The sequence below is a fragment of the Ochotona curzoniae genome, unplaced genomic scaffold, assembly GCF_017591425.1.
Source record: "Ochotona curzoniae isolate NIBS_2020 unplaced genomic scaffold, NIBS_Ocur_1.0 contig_50, whole genome shotgun sequence".
Taxonomy (NCBI): Eukaryota; Metazoa; Chordata; class Mammalia; order Lagomorpha; family Ochotonidae; genus Ochotona; species Ochotona curzoniae.
This window is the reverse complement of record NW_024466446.1, coordinates 6579951-6601028: the sequence shown is the minus strand read 5'-3', so window position 1 is coordinate 6601028 and position 21078 is coordinate 6579951. Positions and strand designations below refer to the sequence as shown.

Here is a 21078-nt window from a genome sequence, read left to right as displayed (position 1 = left end):
TTTTTTAAAGAAGAATCTCTGCTATTTACTAGAAAAAATACAGATGTTAGTGTCTCACACATAACAGGTGTTCAAGATACACACGGTAATTGAAGGGTTGCATGAATGAATGGGCAGAGGGGCTGAGAGTGGAGCTGGGCTCCGGGAGGGATGACATTTACCTTTATTTTCTCCTAAAACCTATTTTATATTTGTTTGTGTTTTTATTATAATTTTTTCCCAGCTGCCCCAGGATGATTTTCAGATACCAAGCTTCTTGGTCATCTCTTCCAACTTTGGTCCACCGCGTCTGTGCCATGTCTCGCATGGATGTTCAGGCTCAGCAAAGCCTGGGCACTAAGAAAGCAGCAGAGAGAGAAGGAGACGGAAATCAGAGGTGCCTACGTGTCTACGTTCTCCTCCGTCTGTTTCAGTCTGCTGATTGTCACAGGTAAGTTAAATTCTTCGTGCCTCAGTTTACCATAACTGGAATCACAGTGAATACCACTGAGACGCACTGGAGGTAAATTCACCAGCAAATTCGTGACGGAATAGAGGGAAATACACTGTTTGGCACCGCTGAGGGAATGTGCTTCAAGGCAGCCCTGTTCCCATCAGCTTTCACGTAACGGAGCGCTATTCAGACTAACGTGCTTACGCGGCATGTCTGGGTGGGGTTCAAGATTCTGCATTGCCTGGTGAAGGATTTGCGGTCAGCGTTCCAGGTCATCACCCTCGTGTCTTCTAGCCTCACTCTCTGCCGTCCCTTCCACCTTCGTCCCTCCACGCTGGGGATGGCATTTGGCTATCCCTGATGATTCCCAAAACCATGCTGTTTCACAACCCTGTGGCTTTGGGGGTTTTCAGTTCGCCCTTCGCTTCCCTCCCTGGCTGGATGAGCGTCTCTGCGCCCCGGCTCACATGTTACCACTGCCACGAGATGTCCCTGGGCTTTCCCCACTATCAAGCAATTGGCCATGTCTCCTCTGTGCTCAACCTATTGTGTCATAGCATGCCACCTACGTATCTGGGACCTAGGCTGGGACTGCGGGTTGCTCAGTGTATGTCCTATACAAAGATCCTTGCCCAGCAAACAAGAAGGGGTTGAATACATCTTTTCTCCCCTTGCCAAGCCAGAGTTATTTTCACCATTAGGAAGAAATGATATTTTTTTCTTTTAAAGAGAATTTATTTAGCTATTTTTATTTATTTACTTTAAAGATGGTGAGAGAGACAAAGGGGACCTTCCATCCACTAATTTACTGCCAAATTGCCAGCAACAGCTAAGACTGGGCTAAGGCCAAAGCCAGGAGCGCAGAGCTCAACCTGGATCTTCCAGGAAGCCAGGAACTTGAGTCCCCTGCTGCCCCGCCAGGGTGCATGTTAGCAGAGAGCTAGAATCAGCCGTGAATCTTGGACTTGAACCCAAGCACTGCACTGTGGGGTGCAGGCATTCCTAGCAGTAGCTTCATTCCTGCACCAGACACCCACCCTGAATGATGTTTTGTAATTCACGCAAGGACACCCTCTAGGCTAGTTGCCTTTGTATGATCTGTGACATCTTTGCAGCAACAATCATGTCTCATTCACCTGCTTTATTTCTGTCTCCTAGCACCATGTCTGTAACTAGCAAGTGTTGATTAAAATGTTCATTAGATAAATGGAAGAGAAAGGAATGGAACGCTACTGAGATGATCCACACAAAAGGATTTCATTCAGTTCTAAATGTAGATCGGCTGAACTGTAAGCATGAAATTCGGGGTTCTGCCATGGCGCTGTTGAGTGGGCAGTGTCTCCTGGGACCTATTGTTGTTGAAAGGATTCTAATGACTACCAGTGGAAAGAGGTCCCAGGATGCTGTGGCTGGCACCCCTAAAATACTCAGATTCAGCATACAGACTGTACTACACCAGCACCAAATTTTCACGCATTTTCTGATATAGAAGTAGATGAAATAAATTCTGCACATATTACTTTGCTCATAGGACTTACAGACTGAGAAAAGTAACAATGACCGAGAAGGGGTGATGATGTCCAAAACCGTAACTTTACCTGGAGAGGTTGTACAGCATATTTAAAAGCATATACCAGGGCCAGTGCCATGACTCAACAGGCTAATCCTCTACCCTGTGGTGCCAGCACCCCATATGGGTACTGGTTCATGTCCTGGTTGCTCTACTTCTGATCCAGCTCCCTACTTGTGGCCTAGGAATGCACTCATGTAGGAAACCCGGAGGAAGCTCCTGGCTCCTGGTTTCAGATCAGCTCAGCTCTGACTGTTGTGCCATTTGAGGAGTGAACCAGCAGATGGAAGGACTTCTCTTTCTGTCTCGCCTTCTCTCTGTAAATCTACATTTCAAATGAAAATAAATAAATAAACCTTAAAAATAAATATATCCAAAAGTACATATTGGTTTCTAACACAAAGTCTTAAGATAGAGAGCTGGATTTGGTGTTGCCATCTAAAGTGGGGCCAGTCCCAAAGCACTCAGCCCTTGGCCTATGGGACCTGGTGCTAATCCTAGGGAAGTAGGGTCAGAAGAGGATTGAGTTATAGGATGCCCGGTTGGTGTCTGGAGAGTTGGAGAATCAATTGTTGATGTCGAAAAACCCCACATGTTTTGTGGCAGACATGATGTGAATACAGAGAACACGTTATATTTTGATGTGGGATTTCCCCCTGCTGCGAAGACTAGACCCAGGAACCCGGTCCAGATTTCTGATATGGGTCATGGAGACCCAGTTACTTGAACCATCACCCTTGCCTGCAAGAGTCTGTATCACTAGATGCAGATGCTGAAATCAGGTGTCGGAGCAAGGTATTAAACTCAGAAACTCCAAAGCCAGATGCCTGTTCCAATATGACTATATTTAAGTGGGGGAGGAGGGGCTTATTGGATATTTTTTTCCAAGAATTACTTAGCTGTTAGCTGGGTTCCTGGCTGGTGAGATTGTATCTGGGGGGTTAGCCTGCCAGCAGACCCCGAGGTCACCAAGGGGGAAGCGAACAATTTTCTTCTGCCACAAGAACCACCAGAGACAGGCTGGCAAGGAATATCTGCTTTATTATGCACAGGTTACGGCTTATAAAGGAGGGCATCCTCCAGCAGAACACCCCCCATCACACACACACATCCCAAAGACACCGTACTTGGCTATACGACATGTCTGTTTCCCGTGACCTTGCAGTCGTGTCAGCGGTCATGTTCCACGTGTATTCCCCTTGAGCTCCTAGTCAGGTCAGAGGTTAGTGTCACACGTAGGCCTGGAAGCTGTGTCTCAGGCAATGGCCAAGTAAGCCCTAAACCACGCCCACCAGCGAGCAATTGCCCATAATTGTTAACTCCTAGAGTTTGGGTACCGAATTTCGTGCATCCCTTCTCTTCCTGGGATAGTGCAGCATTCTGTGAAATGCTTCAGGTGCTGGATTTACAGGGAGTTTACCGCTATAAATGACGTTGATAAAATAGGGAAGTGCAAGGGGGTAATATACCTCAACCAAAATATCCAGAACTTCACTCTGGGGCTGGGAAAGAGATTCCTCCAAGACCTACAGTGATCTGCAAACCCCCAACATGCACTTTGCTTTCCTGCATCACAATGTTCTCCTCACGGCCAGTTTCTGAAGACAAAACTGTGGTTCTCCAGTAAGGGGAACCGAGAATCTCAAATACAGTAGGTTATCATGTGACTTCAGAATCAAATGTTATTCAAAGCAAAACCTAAATCAAATGCTTTCACACAGATGTAGGAATGTACAGCAAAAGTTTCCACGTTTTCCTCTTTCCATAATCTAATCCCAGATCTTCACAGTCTGAGAGTCGGTGCAGCAGACAGACAAGAAGCTGTTTGGTTTTTGTTTTGCTTCAGTGATTGACTTATTTTTATTTAAAAGTCAACATTACAGAAGGGAAAGGAGACAGATCTTCCACCTGTTGGCTCACTCCCCAAATGGCCACAACAGCCAGAGCTGAGCCAAACAGCCAGGAACTTCCTCTGGGTCTCCCACGCAGGTGCAGAGTCCCAGACCTTGAACTATCCTTTTGCCGCTTTCCCAGGTCATAGGCAGGGAATTGGATGGGAAGTGGAACTAAAACCAGCATCCCTATGAGACACCAGTGCTGTGTGTGGAGGATTTGCCTACTAAGCCACCACACTGATCCATGTTTGATCTTAATTTGATAGACAGAGAAAGAGACAGAGAAGAAATTCTCATCTACTAGTCCTCTACCCAAATGCCCTCAACAGCTGAGACTGGGCCAGGCTGAAGCTAGAAGCAGGAAATCCATCCAAGTCTCCCCTGTAGATAGCAGGAACTCAACCACTTAAATCATCACCCTCCACCTCTCAGAATGTACATTAGCAGGAAGCTTGCATTGGGAGTGGAACCAGGACTTGAACCCAGGAGTCCTGTGTGTACATGGGCATCTAAACTCGTGTGTTAATCATTAGGCCAAGTGACCAACCATAGGAAGCTATTTGCTAGTACTTTGGGCTTGATATTATCACTTACATTCCTTCTTCTAAGAGTCATTCTGGTCCACCTAGGGCCAGCCCTAGGGCTTGCCAGTGGCCAGAGTGCCAACTGGTGCTGCGTTTCACCTGTTGGCCACCCATCAGCAAGCTCTGGGGTTTGGGGGTGTGGAATTACTGCCTAGGGACATCCATGGATAAGGCCACACTGTGTGTGTGGGTGAGGACTATGTAAACCAGTGGATTCTGGAGTCATTTTGTCATGCTTGGAGTGGCGAGACTGGCAGTAATTCAGAACTGCTGAACTATCGAAACCTCTTGAGCAGGACCCTCACAGCATGCCCCACACTAGGGACCCTGGGGTGGTATTGGGTGGCTGTCCTCCATCCCAGGGTGCAGAGGCATTGGGGAAGCCAGGTGTGGCTACTCCATTTGTTCCCCTTCCTTTCCCCAGATACAGGAAGGAAAAAAAAGAGAATGTGGAATTTGTGATTTCACCCACCTGCCTTGACCCTTATCACCCTAATCAACTATCATCAAAAACAAATATAATTAATTTTGAAAAAGGAAGTGAAGCAGCCAGGACTCAAACCATTGCCTATATGGGATGCCGGTACCGCAGGTCGAGGCTAAACGCACTACACCACAGCACCAGCCCCAGCATCAAAAATGTGTGAGTCAGCATGTATGGCTTGGTATGCAGAAATAGCTCAGCAGCTAAACAAAAAGTTCTTACTGGTACAGTTCTACTAACTCCGTTTTTTTAAAAACAGAACCCAACTATGTACTGGTTACTATTACTACCCCTTCCTCCTATATGAGGCACACGCGGCAACTTGTCCAGAGTCACAGAGCTAGCCAGCAGCCAAGTCATTAAAGGACCCTGCTAGTCTGTTTGCAGAGTCCCCGTCTCTTGCATACCAGATTGTCTCCTCTTGTAAACCACTTCCCCAGTCTAAAAAACGGCATGGTTTTCTCCCACTTACCCCTACTTTCATTATATTCACTTGAGTCGTTGAATACCAAATCCAGCAAAGCCTGTTCTTTCTCAGCAACCTTGCCAAGGACCCACGGAAGCAGCTGGCTCTTAGCCCACAAAGCCTTGCTCACCTCTCCACTCCCAATCTTACTCCTTTAGCAGGGAGAGTCTCTGAGTTGAAGGGTTTTCTGCACCAACCCCTCCCCCTCAATCACCACCCTGTTTCGACTGCTGCCACCTCCAGCTGAGGTTTCTGGCTTCACTCTTTCTCTCTCTTTTTTTTTTTTTTTAAAGATGTGTTTATTTATTTTATTTTTAAAGACTTTTTTTTTTTTTTTATTGGAAAGGCAGATTTACAGAAAGACAGAGAAAGAACTGGCACCTGCTGATTCACTTCCCAAGTGGCCACAATGGCCATAGCTGAGTCAATCTGAAACTAGGAGCTTCTGGGTCTCCCATGCAGGTACAGGGTCCCAAGGCTTTGAAGCATCCTCCGCTACTTTCGCAGGTCACAAGCAGGGAGCTGGATGGGGAGTGGAGCAGCCGGGACAAGAACTGGCACTCATATAGGATGCAGGCACTTGAAGGGGTAGGATTAGCCAGTTGTGCCAATGTGCCAGGCCCAAGATTAATTTTTATTAGAAAGTCAAACTTACAAAGAGAAGGAGAGACTGAGAGAGAGGTCTTCCATCAGCTGGTTCACTCCCCAAATGGCCACCATGGCCAGAGCTGAGTCAATCTGAAATCAGGAGGTAGGAGCTTCTATTGGGTCTTTCACACAGGTATAGGATCCCAAGGACTTGGGCCATTCTCCACTGCTTTCCCGTCATAAGCAGGTGGCTGGATGGAAAGGTGAGCAGCCAGGACATGAATTGGCACCCATGTTGGATACAGGTACTTCTACATAGAGGATTAACCTGTTTGAGCCACTGCGTCAGCCCCTATTGCCTCACTTTTACTGCTGACCTTGTTTTTCATCTGATGAAAGACTTCACGGAAAAGAGCCTGAGTTATGAAAACTCCTCCCTTAGGTGACCTAGATAAAGCTCAGAAGCTTTCATTTTTCTATGAGAATATCAGCAATACAAAGAAAGGAATCTCAAGTTATCAGTCCAGCAGTTCTGTTCTCTGAATGAGGCACTCTAGAACTTGAGAGAGTTGAGTTGGAAGGTTGACATCCTGCCTCCCACTGCACAGATAAGGAAACCAAAAGCCAGAGAGAGTGTGGGGTGTTCATGATAACACGAAGAAATGAATGAATCTGTCCAGCCTTTTCAAAGTGCTTCCTAGAATAGGCTCGTGATGTCAGCACTCTTCATTGCCTTACATGGAAGAAACTAGAATTAGCAACATGCCCATGGCCCAATACTGCCTCCCACAACACACACACACACACACACACACACACACACACACACCCCAAAGGGAGTTATTCTAGGATCCTAGATCTTACATAGTGCCACAAAAGTGGATGAGGACCTGGTCTTTACTCCTGGGCTACTGCCACTATCCTTGGCTGCTCCTTTGGCCTCTTGGGGGCCATGTTCTCTTGGTAAACTACAAAGATGCTTTCACAAGGTCCTCTCTCTCTTGATTGCACATCCACTGCAAGGAATTCTCCCAGAGCTCTTGGGAGCACAGAGCTCAGGCCCAGCCAATCATGTAGAACCTGTTATACATGTATTCTCCATATCCTCCCCATGGCAGCCACAGATGTTCTCTCTCTCTCCTCGGGGTCGGGCCACCTCCTTTTCTCTTCCTCTCCAAGAATCCAGTCCTCACATTCCAGAGAATTCCTAATGCAAAGGTTGTAAGGTATGCCTGAGACAAGACAGTCCTAACCTCCAAAACATTAAGGCTAGGCTTATAATTGCTTTCTTTCAGGAGGAGTCGAATCAGGGAGTAAGATCCCTCTGATTCCAAACCAATTGTTCGTGTAATTGTATGCTTTGCGTCTTGACTCCAGCTCTCCCCATGGAGCAAAAAATGTCCTAAGTGAAGGATTAGGATGAGGTTAAGATTAAAGTTAGATGTAGGATCCTTTTGTCCTATTGTCACTTCTCTATCCCCTGGTCCAGTCCAAGACCTCATAAATGTGTGACATCCAAGTACCTGCAGAGGGAAGGGAGGGAGAGAAAAGGAAAGAGAGGGGAAAGAGGAACTTAATTTCTGAATGGCCGCTAGGTTTGTCAAAAAATCTAATTGAAGGCATTGTTAAGGAGGTGGAGAGGAAGCTGAAAGCTTATCAAGAAGAAATAATGTACAGAACTTGATAATACATTTTAAGTGATAAAAGAGACCCATCAAGGCTGATTCTGCAGCGTTTTCATTGATCCACCTGAACATGACACAGGCCTGTAAGGTATGGTAAAGGGTGGGTGGCAGATGGACAGCGAGTCCAACTGGGGCAATGCAAGATATGTGGGAAGGATTCCAGCAGGCAAACGGACATGCGGGTCTTGCTATATCTATCAAGTACAGGTGAACAGGAAAATCAAATTTGTAGAGGAGCTTAAGTTACCTTCAGATAACTTATCCTTCTCATTTAGAATCCACCGTAGGTATCCGGATTTCCTGCCCTCATTTGCTCTCATGATGTGACTTGGTGATCTCACCCACACAAAGAGTAAGATGGTGAGACGCGAGTTTGCTCTCTTGTGCCGTTCAGATGCTGAGAGGAAGATTGACTCCATCAGCACCAGGGCAAGGGGATGCTGCTAACAGCCAGCCAAGCCGGCTACTGTTCAGGCAATGCCAGATGGTAGAAACATTTCAGATGATGAAACAGAGGCATGGGGTAACTGTGACTTGTCCAGGGCCACAAGGATGGTAAGTAATAGAATGTGATCTTGTGGTTCAGGAGTCCCTGCTTCTGACTGTTGTGCTGGGAATGAACGTTAAGGGTGGGAACTTGACAAGAATGGAAATGTGCAGGAGATTCTACTGGGAGGAACCTAAGCAAGATTCAGCTCTCTCTGGCTCCATCTTCCTAAATGATGCCTATGATTGTCGGGGGTCCCTCGTCCCGTGAGCAAGACCCTGATACGGTAAAGATTCTTTGAAAAGTTTATTGCTTAAGACTTTAAGTGTAGTTACAAAGAAAAAAACAGTTACAGCAGTTGTAAGATTTATTGCAGCAAAGTGAAAGCAGTTACAGCCTAGCGCTAGCAATAGCAGCTACAACATAGCCTTGAAGCGATAGCCTTAGCTCTAGCCTTGAAGCGCGCCTGGGAGAATCTCCTCTTAACTATTTTTCACCCAGACCTTTTTACATTACACAAACCAATCCATACACAGCTCCTCACATCCTGTGGTAAGCACACCAATCATGACTTAGGTCACGTAGCTTCCCTGCGTGCTCGGCCCAATCCTCAGTAACTTGCCCGAAACCTGTTTACCACCTTTGAGCCACAAAGCAATAATCAACAAGTGCCATCTTTGAGACGCGGCTCCGCTCTCCACATATGATGACGTAGGTTCTGCCAGGTGTTAACCTCAAACAACTTGATCTGTTTCAATTTCATTCTTCCTCATTCATAAAAAAAAAAAAGGAGAAACAACTTATCTACCAGGTTATTCCTTTTGGTAACATTGGCAATAACAGCAGCCAAGATGCCTGCCTGGGAGGTGAGCTAACACATTATTACGCCCCTATAAAACAAGAGATGCTATGGCCATAAAAAGAACCCAGGAAGATTTCAAATACTGCTATAGAGCAATCTCTAGGATATATAATTACTATTATTGGCGGGGTGGGGGAACCTGCGCGTTTGGTGCAGAACTGAGTGTGCAGTCCGCTGTGGAAAGGAATACCTTCATGGATTTCTTTAAGCTTGCTCGTGTGTAAATATAGACAACCTAAAGAACCAGTCGCTTTGGGAGAACTGAGTGGGAGCAGAACCAGGACAGGAGGGAAGCTGTGACTGTTAGAATCCCAACAGGAAGCATACTGCTTTCTCCAAAGATGTAGCTAACGAGTGTCAAATGACAGGAATATTTACAAAGCCATGGACAGGGCTAAGGCACCCAACAGTAAATGGAATCATTGCCATACCTCAGTCCATGACAGCAGAGGAGTGAAAGGGAGAAAGCGCTGGGTGTGCGACGGAGCCATGGCTCCCCCAGAGACCCAGGACCCATCGCACTCCCAGCCCTGCAGGGTAAGCAGCCCTGCAGGGTACCCCTAGAGATGAGCCTCTGGGGGACCACAGGTCAGGTCTGGAGCTACACAGAGGACACCCACCACGCAGGTCCATGCCTGCTTCCTTTGTGTGTTTGGAATTGCATGGGTGCATAACTTGGTTGAAAATCAGACGATCTTTACAGACAAAACGGAGATGTCAAAATGTAACGTTGGAATACATGGTTTCTCTTGCCTTCAAATTCGATCTAGCTCTCTTTGAAACTCCCAGTTTCCCCCTAAGCACAGTCCATTGCTCCCCCTAGTGTCCAGGGGCTGGCTTCTGTGAGTGCCAAGCTGAGGATTCCTGGGGCAGCAGGGCTGTACCCACCTCCAACCACAGTGCATGGGCAGGCCTTACGGAGAGTCATACCCACTTGGTGATTGGTCTTCTCCCCCCAGAAAATACAAATACATCTCTTAAGATGTAGACAATGCGTTGCCTTTCTTTTAGACCCATTAAGGAAATTGACGCCAATTCAATGTTGAACTCAGTCATTATGATCAACCCCTACCCCTCCACTCCCCCACCCTCCCCACCACATTTCAAACAGCTAAATGAACCCAACAGTAAACACAGGTGATCTGTTCCCCATCTGTGCAGGATGTTCTTACTCTGTTCCACACTGACTAGGTTTCCTGTGAAATGGTTTTGCACCTTCTCCACCCTTGCTCACACACTCTCTCTGCCTTGCAGTGCTCGGCCCGCTGCCTCCACCTCAACTCTCATAATTGTAGCTATTATTTCAGGGCCTGGGAAGGCAAGCACTACCTGCTCTGAGAATTCCCCTGCCTTTCATCCCTAAAGAGCTGTTTCCTCCTCCTTTGAACTCCTCAAGACTTTCAAAGTAACTTTTATGATTTTTTTCTCTTCTTAGTGGAAAATTAATACAAGGGTAGACGAGGCTTTCCATCTAATCAAATTGCCTATTTAAAAAGTCTGCTATTTCAGAAAGGAAAGTGGGCACTCCCTGTAATGCTGAGGGTATAGCTTGTCAGAATGACACCTGGCAGCAATGTGTCAAAATGCATTCTGTTTGGCCCAGCAGTTTTACTCCCAGGAATTTATCCTTTGTACATAATAACCCACACAGGCAGAAATTGCCTGTAGAGGAATGCTCATTGCAACATTACTTGCAAAAGATGGAAAACAAGTGAAATGTTCTCATTCATAGGGCCCAATGAAATGAATTCCGATACCTCTTTAGCATGGAACACTGAGTAGTCAGTTTTAAAAAATGAGAAACAGGGGCCAGTGTTGTGGCATGGAGGGTCCAGCTGCCACCTGCAATGCAGGCATCTCGTGTGGGTGTTGCTTCACGTCCTGGTTGCTCTACTTCCTATCCAGATCCCTGTTGATGGAATCGGAGGAGCAACAGAGGATGCCCCAGTTACTTGGGCCCCTGCTACCACCTGGATGGCGTACCAAGCTGCTGGCTTCAACCTGGTCCAACCCTGGCAATTGCAGACATCTGGGGAGTAAATCAACAGAGAAAATACCTCTCTCTGTGTCTCTCTCTTTCTCTCACTAACTCTTCCAATTAATTTTTTAAGAAGGTATACTTTGAGAGGAGAACTTGGGATACTGTGTTTCTATACTTCAAGCATCCAATGATTTTAACAGGTAGTTGCAGCACAATCAATTCTAGGAAATTGGGAGGAAAATACGAGTCTGGAATATATCACACTGGGCGTCTTTAGGAAGGGGCTAGGGCAGGGAGAGTCTCTCCCTTTTGTTGTATCAATATTGAGCTATGCACTGAGTTGATGTTGTTACAATGTATTCCTGTTGTAATACATTGACTCCATGATTCCTTTTTAGCTTGCTACATTGTTTCTGGATGGTGTGATTTCTTTTTTTCTCTCTTCCATCCACATCACAGATCCTTGCCACAGGGAGTTCTGGAGAAATGGCTAATTTTAAAGGAATTCCTGGCTGCTCCATTTCTGATCCAGCTCCCTGCTAATGGAGCAGCAAAAGATGGCCCAAGCATCTGGACCCCTGCAATTATTTGGGAGATCTGGAGGAAGCTCCTGGCTTGGGCCTAGCACAGGACCTGCTTGTTGTGGCTATTTGGTGGGGACAGCCAGCAGAAGGAAGATCTCAACCTTTATCACTCCTTCTTGCTGTAAGTCTGCCGTTCAAATATATAAATAAACAAACCTTTAAAAATGCAATCATTTGCTCTCCGAGGCAAGTGCTTGATGCAGCAGTTCAAATGCCATTTGGCATGCCTGCATCCCAACCTTGGAGTGCTTCAGGGCAAATCTCAGCTCTGCTTCCCAGGTCAGCTTCCCGTTAGTGTGAACTCTGGGAGGCAGCAGCCAGTGACTCAAGGTCTCAGGTCCCTGCCCACCCACATGGCAGACCCAGACAGTCCAAGACTCCTGGCTTCTGCCTGGCCCAGCCTTGGCTGCTGTGTTGAAAGTTACCTGTGTCTTTCCCTTTCCCAAAACTGAACATAAATGACTCCTGAGCTTTGACTTTTTGCTCAGCTCTTCTGATGTGGCAGTGTTATCAAAGGTAATAGAGTCATGAGTTGCTTAACCACGAGGCTGTGTTCCGAGAATCGCATGGCAAGGTGATTCTCGTCTTGCACGCATCACAGCGTGTACTTTCACAGAATGGCACTGTGGAGATCGGTCACTTGGCAGACCCTTGATGCCTTCAGGGGATGTGGCAAACGTGAGATGCCTGAAGCTGCGGCTGGTGTGACATAGTGCAGCCCACACTAGGATAATGGTAAAAAGTAGAGTCCAGTAAATATATAAAGCACTAAAAACAGTTTATTATTATGCAGTGTTATATAATTGTATATACCATGCTTTTATGTGATTGGCAGCACAGGTTTGTCTACTTCAGCTTTACCACAACCATGTGGCTAATACATTGTGCTACACTGAAACACAAAATGGGGGCCTGGCATAGTAGCCTAGCGGCTGAAGTCCTCGCCTTGCACAGGCCAGGATCCTATAAGAGAGCCGGTTCTGATTCCAGCAGCTCTGCTTCCCATCCAGCTCCCTGCTTGTGGCCTGGGAGGGCAGTCGAGGATGGCCCAAAGCCTTGGAACCCTGCACCCACGTGGGAGACCCGAAAGAGCTCCTGGCTCCTGGCTTCGGATCAGTGCAGCACTGCCCATTGTGGCCACTTGGGGAGTGAATCATCAGACGGAGGATCTTCCTCTCTGTCTCTCCTCCTTTCTGTATATCTGCCTTTCCAGTAAAAATTAATAAATCTTAAAAAAAAAAAAGAAAGAAATTCAACGTAATGGGATATGCTATGAACAATGGAGAAGAATAAGATAAAAGCCACAGTTATATAACAGAAATTTGTTTTATTTGAACACTAACTTTAATTCTAAGGTCACTGATAAATCCAAGAGATATAGGAATAGCATAATGAAGATGTCTACATTAATGAAGGCTGATTTGTCTGAATAGAGGGGTAATTGATCAGAATTATGGTGAACCCTCTACTGTTTCATGTTATTGGGTTAAAATTTCTCTTTCCAACTTCTATTCCTTATCCTATTTGAATAAACAATACATTTTAGCAAACACAGGAATGGTATTTTTAAATGAAGCATTTCATTTATTGAGTCACATAGAGACAGAGAAGGAGAGGTTTTCCATCTTCTGGTTCACTCCCCAAATAATGGAGCTAGGCCTGACCGTAAGCCAGGAACCAGTTGCTTCTTCAGGGTCTCCCGTGTGGATGCGGGAGTCCAAGCAGGTGGGCCATCTGCTGCTGCTCTCCCAGGCACATTAGCAGGGAGCGGGATCAGAAGCGATGCAGCCAGGGCTAGCACCTGTGCCCATATCAAACACAGCAGGTGCCTTTACATGTGATGCTGGAATGGCAGTCCCACCATGGCATTTTTTTTTTCTTTAATACTGTAGAACTGGCTGGGACATGATGAAGCAGAAAATTTGTAATTTTTGCCTAACTGAAGTCTAGTCCCAATCAGTCTTCAATTTCTAACAACAACAACAAAAAGTGACAGGGAAAATCAGTGACTTTTTTTCCCATTTCCCTCGGTTAGGAACAATAGGCATTTCTGCTTTGCTTTCTGACGCGCGCTCGTGCTTCGGTTCATAGAGTCTTATTAATATCCATTAAGGTTACTAACACAAGAAATAAGCCATCCTATCTTTATGGCTAATTAGGCAATTCCAACTCCTGCTCAGCACTGTGAATCACAAGCAGGATTGCAGACAAAGTAGAGACTTGTTTTTCAACCTATGACCATAGTTACTGAGATGCCCTTTTATCTGACAAGAGCCCATGATGCATACGGATGAAGCAGATACAGAGAGAGGCCTGGTGAGGGGAGAGAGCAAGGAGAGAAGGTGAGGTCCACGCATTCTCGGCCCTTTATCTGGACATCACTGAGGTAGACTCTGACCCCAAGCAAACACACTTGGACTTTGCAGTCTGTCCAACCTGTGTGTCACTCAGCCTGCAGTTGGCATGACAGTCCCAACACCACGTAAATCCAGTTGCGCTTTCCTTCTGTGCTGTAATATCTTAAACCCATCTGGGTTAAGAAACAACATTTTAGGCAAGGGTGAAAGAGGAGAGATGAGCACAGCGAACTAACTCCCAGATACTCATCACACAGAGTGTCCCACTTGTGGACGGTCTCATTCCGTGTGTCCTACCTCCTCCAGCCACCTTCACAGCGTCACGACGTGGAGCCAGAGAGCAGGCCGTTTCACCTGAGATATTCATGATCCACTCTTGCAACCAGAAGACAGATGAGAACCAGGAACCCAGCAAGAGGCAAGGACCTCCGTTGCACATGGTGAGAGTGTTAGCAAGGTTGAATGCTAAAAGTGTATTAAAGAGCCGAAACTAAGGCAGTATCGTTGATATCACTGGATATAATCCTAAGCTTTCGGGGAAACCCCCACCCCCAATTACAGGGGGTCCTACGTTCAGAACCTAGCCTTGGCTCTGTCCGGAAAAACCCATGCATGTGTGCGTGTGTGGAAGTTCCCGCGGCCTGCTTTTATTCTGGTAACTCAGGTGCCTCTTCTCTCACTAGCCTTGGGACTGTGCCTAAAACTCTTCACTCCACAATCCCCCTTTGGGCTGCCAGCACTTTAAAAGTAGGCCAAACACATCATCAAGAACTATGAACAATTTTATTTTACTCTAATTTTTTTCTCATTAAAAAACGTGAATCCATTATAGGGACCCGGAAAATGTCTAAAAAACCAAAAACAAACAAACAAAAACAAAGAATGTAGAAAACATCCACAATCAGGGTGCTTTGAAACATCAAAAATTCAGGGCCCAGCTCAATGGCTAAATCCTCACCTTGCAGCAGCCAGGATCTCATATGGGCACAGGTTCATGTCCCAGCTGCTCCACTTCCCATCCAGCTCCCTGCTTGTGGCCTGGGAAAGCAGTTGAGGACGGCCCAAAGCCTTGGGACCCTGCACCTGCATGGGAGACCCAGAAGAAGCTCTTGGCTCCTGGCTTTGGATCGGCTTAACTCTGACCATTGCAATCACTTGGGGAGTGAACCAGGGGATGGAAGATCTTTCTCTTTGTCTCTCCTCCTCTCTGTGCAAACTGACCTGTCTTTCCAATAAAATTAAATCTTTAGAAAAAAAAATCAAGATTCAATACACTTTCTTCCATTTGTGTTTTTTTCCTTGGGGGGGGGCAGTGCTAGGCCTATGTATATGTGTATAAATACATGTGTTATAAGAATGGACTTTTTATATACTATTACTCCATTATGTAAACACACTTCTATGATTATTCTTCACTCAAATAATTTATTTTCACAAAATATTCCTAGCATAATGAAGGACAATACTTCCTGTCTTTTTTCAGGACATTTAGATTATTTCCTTTCTGCGACACCTTTGTGGGGTACATTTTTTGTAAAAAGACTTATTTTCATTTTAAAGGCAATGTTAGAGGGAGATAAGGAGAAGAGAGAGAGAAATCTTCCATCAGCTGGTTCACTCCCATAAAGCTGCAATGGCTGAAACTGGGCCTGTCCTAAGCCGGGAGCTTTGTCTGGATCTCCTGTGCAGGTGCGGGGGCCTAAGGCTTTGGGCCCTCTTCCGCTGTCTTCCCAAGGCAACTGCGGGAAGCTGGATTGGAAGCGGAGCCAAGAACTGGCGTCCGTATGGGATGCTGGCACCACAGACAGAGGCTTAGCTTGCTCTGCTGTGGCACTGATGCTGTGGGGTACATTTTCAAAACTGAAACTCATATCGGTGTTGAATTCATTTAAAAGGTAATTATAGTGAAGAAATAGTTGTCCAGAAGTATGCATAGTTCTAACATCTGTACTTTACATGTAATGCCAAGTATGCTTTAGAAAAAACACACCAAATTATATTCCAGTGGTGTTTAAAAGTACCTTTTCCATGCACCCTTACCAGTATTTAATAAAAGCATTTATTTGTTTGGGGGTAAAATACAGAGACAAAGAGGGGGAGAGAGAGGTTTTCCATTTGCTATTTCACTCCCGCAAATACTACATCAGCAAGAAATGTGCCAATCCAAAGCTAGGAGCTAGGAGTTTCTTCAGGTCTCCATGTACACAAGGTCCCAAGCCCTTGAGCCATCCACCACTTCCTTCCTAGGCATATTAGCTGGGAGCTGGATCAGAAGTGGAGTAATGGGTACTTGAACCCACGCCCATAGGAAAAAAAAAAAAAAGAATCCATGCCCATTCGGGATTACCTGCACTTCAGGCTTTAACCACTACGCTACAGCGGGGGCTCACGAGTATTCTTTGAGCAGTAAAATCTGTATTTGTTTGGTGGATGACAGTATGTACCAGTTTTGTTTAGCAGCCTAGTTTTAGCTCATAACAATCCTTCACTGTGAAGACAGAGGTAGTGGTGGGTGGAGGAAGAAGACAGGGCTCGGGCATGGAACTGCTGGTTTACTTCACAACATTAACGTGTGTTATGTAGTTGGAAACGAAACATCCAGAAAGTTCCTGTCACAATGACAGTACCCTCAGAGTGCAAAGTCAGATATTCCATTTTTTAACCCTTCTTTTGAATGCCCAGAGCAATGAGCACATTTTAACGCAAATCGGTCTGCAGAGCCCTGGATCCCAGTCAGGATTTTGCAGCACGCCCACTTCTCTGCTCCCATGACCTCAACAAAGTGAGGGTAACACCGCCACCCCAGAGTTGATCAGCCTGGAGGGCTTGAGGTGAACCGAGTTCGCATTGAAAACTATTTTGTAAACTTTAAATGGCACAGAGGAGCTTGGCAGGATCGGTGGAGTCCAGTCAGCAGGTGGCAGTGGTCAGAGCTGAGTTTCACAAAAACTACTTCTTAAGTTCCTAAAACCGCCCCTGAGTGCCCCAAGTTACTGAGGTTCAGGAGGCAGGTTAAGAAAGGACCACAGCTCTGAGACCAGTAACTCTTTCTCAGTTAAAGGGCCAGTGACACGGCTGCACGCTGACATTCTCACTTCCTCTCCTTGCCTGCCGATTGCATAACTGAATCTAAGACGAAAGTATGATGCAACTTGGCGATTCTCCTCCAGTGTTGTATTGGCAAGTCCAGAAACTTCTCCGGCCGTCTTGGTCTAAGGGCACAATTGAGCTGGATCAGTTTACCCACAATGTCATCGGACACGTGTTTTCAAGGTGTGCTATGCCGACTGTGTTAACATTGTACCATGCGGGATGAGAAGATGAAGTGGGTGGGAGACTACAAGGGGAGCCAAGAGACACCACGTGATCGCGAGAGCCTGCTGCAGCGGCGAGGCAGTTCTTTGAACACCCCGGGGGAATGCAGCCAATGTTCACAACAATTATGGAAAGTTACATACTTTGTTATGAACACCAACCGCAGATTAAATTACTTTGTTTTATTGCTTGGCTGTTTTTGTCGTTACCTTTGCCCACCAGTCATCTTTTTTTTCTTTAAGTCCTAAAATATTTTCATTGAAAAATTCAAATAGCTGGAAAAGTACCAACCACGAATAAAAAGAAATTCAAGAAGCAAGTCTTCTTTCTATTCTAGAACCATCTCTTGCCACTCTACACTCCTCCCCCGCAACATTCCTTAACTCTTACTCAGCTTTCCATTGGCTCAAATCCTTTAAAGTTCCTGTGATTTCTGAGGGGAAGGGGGGGGCCCAAAAGTTAAAATACCACATCAATTCCCTAAACTCCAGCGGTTCAGCTCGTGTCTAAAACGAAGTGGCACTTTTTTGCAGCACCTGCTGCACGAAGGGTGACGGAGAAGAAAGGACCGGCTCTAACATGAGAGTTGGTAGACAAACAGATAAAATGTTCACAATAGACCCTGTTCTGGGCCAAGAACGCTCGCCATGGGCACACTGGACAGGCCAGCATCCCGCACGTCCCTAGCAGGTGGCCCATTCACATTCTGTGGGGAAAAAAAATATCCCCCTCAGCCCGGGGTGATCATCATCAGCCCCGCCATCATCCAGTTAAAAGCCCCTGATAACCCAGCGCTGCGGCCGCGTCCCCCAGGCTGGAGTGGGAAGCCAAGCACGAAGCCTCACGTGACCACCGCTCCCCTTCTTACCACCCCCTCAGTCCGCTCCGAGCCGGGCCTGCCCCCGCCCCCGCACCGGAGGCCCCGCCCACTGAGCCGGAGGGGCGGAGTCGGATCTGGTCGTGACAGACGCAGGGCTGGCCGAATCGTCTTGCTCTTGCTTCACTCGGCTTCACCGCTCCCCCAATCCTGGAGGTTAACGAACGACACGCTCCACCCCCTTCCTCCCCCGAATGGGAAGTGCCGGTAGTTAAAGGGAGGAACCGGGGCGGTGCGCATGCGTACTGATGCAGCGTGAAGCCGTCTCTGAAGCTCAGGGAGGAACTTGAGAAAAACAAGCGAAGGAGGGCGGAGAGAAAGCGGGAAATCTCCCGAGGCGCGCGCACGCGCACGCGCCCCAGCCCTCCCCGAGCCTGCACCCACGCGGCGCGGCGTGCTGACGCCCGCGCGGCCCGAGGAAGGGGCGTGGCCGGGGCGGACCTCGGCGCTCCTCCCACTCTCTCTCTCTCTCCCGCTCGGGTCCCGCACTCTGCCTCCTCCCCCGAGACTCGGCCCTGTCCGCTCGGGGCGAAGGCAAAGGAGGAGGAGGAGGAGGAGGAAGGGATCGGGTTGCTTTCGTCGCGCGTCGTAGCTCGCGTCGCGTCGGCCCGGCCTGGCCCAGGCCAGCGGGCAGATGCCCCGAGCCGGTGGCGGTGTGGTGGTGGTGGTGGAGGAGGAGGCAGGCGTCCGGCCCCGGGGGCCGCTGACGGGGCCCGAAGGAGCCGGGGGCCGCTGAGGCGTCCCCGGCCGCGGTGGCCTGTGCGCGGGGATCATGTATTTCCTGAGCGGCTGGCCCAAGAGGCTGCTCTGCCCTCCGGGGAGCCCGGCCGAGGCGCCGTTCCACGTCCAGTCCGACCCGCAGAGGGCTTTCTTCGCCGTGCTGGCCCCGACCCGTCTCAGCATCTGGTACAGCCGGGTGAGTAGAGATCCTGCCTCGGCTCAGTGCTCCCCTCTTTCCCATCCTCCCCGGGCCCGTCCCGGACGCCCCTCAACTTCCCACCCCTGCCTCCTCCTCCTCCGCACTCCTCCTCCTCTTTGCACGGGTTTGGCAGCAGGGACCCACCCCGCCGGGGCTCCGGGCACGTTTTCTCTCGGGCCCGGTGGATCTGGAGTTTCGGGGCTCCCTGCCTTCCCCGATTGGATCGCAGCCCCCCACCACGCGCTCGGTCCCCCACCTTCTCCCGGGTCCCTCCAGCATGCCTGGAGGAACAGATTTCTTGAAAACTTGCCACCACCAGTAGGCTGGTCGCGGCAGTGTCCTAACTCCCCCCACCACTCCCCGACTTTACTAAAGATCGTTGTTGGATTTTGGGGGTTTTTGGGGGTGGTGTTGGGCTTTATACCCGAGTTTTCAACAGGCCTTCGAGCACTTATTGCAATTCCTTATTTATTTTTTAACGAAAGGGCTGGTGTCTGAATTGCCTGAATTGCCTTCGCGACTTTTCAGACTTGCTCCCCCTTTCTGCTCTATCGGGCCGTTTTCAGAGGATGGCGGTGGGGTGAGGAGGGGGCGGAAGTCCCTAGTGGAATCTTTGCGCTACTCGCCGGTCAGACACCTGGAAATAATAAGACTTGGAAAGCAAACAGGGGGGAGGGCCGTTGTGGTTTTTCAGGCCTGGTAGCCTTTTTTTTTTTTTAATTACCGTGTGCGTGGGAAATAATTAGGAAAACAAGTGGAGGATTGGAAACTTGTTGACTCCGTGCAAGTGCTGCCGTAGGTGAAACTTTGTTTCAGAGCTAATTGGGTCCAATCAGTATCACTGCTTCCTTGTTATATCCAGGTGATTGTAATCAGAAGGGTTAAGGACCCCCCCCCCCCGCCCATGTTACTACCCCTGGAAAGCCTCGTTGATGTCTTTAATCTGCTGCTTGCAAAGCCTTGGGAAAACTGTGATAGGCTTTAGATATTTGTTTGATCAGCATGATTGGGTTTTCGTTTTTTGCCATTAAGTGTTGGCCGATCTAGTTTTCAGACACACACGTAGCAACAGGCTGTTAGAAGTTTCTATCACAGCTGACTTCTGCCTGATGCTTAGCTGCCCGTTTGTGCATACCGGATATCAGCTCTTAAATACACCTTTATATGTATATGCTGGCCTTCAAGTCTGTAAAACTGTTAACTTTAAAACACATGTCTCAGGAATAATCAGAGCCTAATTCCACATTATGTTGAGTTTAGTCCATTATTTCATCTGAAGTTTTGTCTCACGTGTTCCGAAAGTATGTGTGAGTTAATGTTAGACAAAAGCAAACTGAAAGTGGGAATTTAATAAATTGGAAGCCAGTAACTAATAAGGACCCTAAAAATGTGCTTCATTCTTAGGGATGTTGTGAGTCTTAAGAATACGTACGATTTAGCTTTGGGGTTAGATGCTCTGTATGTCCTGGGCTTAACACACTCCGTAGTCCTTTCCTTCAGTTATTCATTCTACACACAGCTCACTCCTTCCGTGGGGATCGAGGGGACGCTGCTGCTGAGTGCCCGTGTCAACAAAGACTAGGGACTGGATGCCTTCAGAGGCTCAGAATGAAGTGAAACGCTGGAACATCTTAAGGAGACCTAAGATAGTGTAGATTTATGAGTGGCTAACTCCTTCTGAGCATTAACTGGATCGCTTTGCAAAGCCATCAGGTGTGAGCCAGGTGACCCGAAGGCCTAGGGCTGTACGATTAGGTCGGTGGAAAGCAGATGCCGGTCCAGCTTCGGCCTTCCCTTCCTCGGGTATGGCTTTTTTGGTGTGTATTTTTTAACTGGAAAGTTTTCATTTTTCTAGTGTCTCAACCTCTGGATACTTAATAGTATAAAATTGAGGTTTACAGACTTCTGTGAAAAGTGCAAAAGACCTCTGGGTAAATTAAGGGGCATTCAGTCAGTTACAGTCACGTAATTTAGAGTGAATGCATTTAAAG

At 47.5% G+C, this 21078-nt stretch overlaps 1 protein-coding gene across 2 annotated transcripts in view; it reads left to right on the top strand.

The window, feature by feature from the left end:
- Positions 1–18706: 18706 nt before the first annotated feature.
- RIC1 (RIC1 homolog, RAB6A GEF complex partner 1) overlaps positions 18707–21078 on the top strand; it is a 93268-nt gene continuing 90896 nt past the window's right edge. Inside the window, exon 1 of one of the 2 annotated variants that reach the window (XM_040988881.1) lies at positions 18707–19084. In XM_040988881.1, the coding sequence (XP_040844815.1) occupies positions 18941–19084 (144 nt within the window). In that variant the 5' untranslated portion in view covers positions 18707–18940. The remainder of the gene's footprint in view (positions 19085–21078) is intronic. The other variant, XM_040988880.1, reaches the window with a different exon arrangement.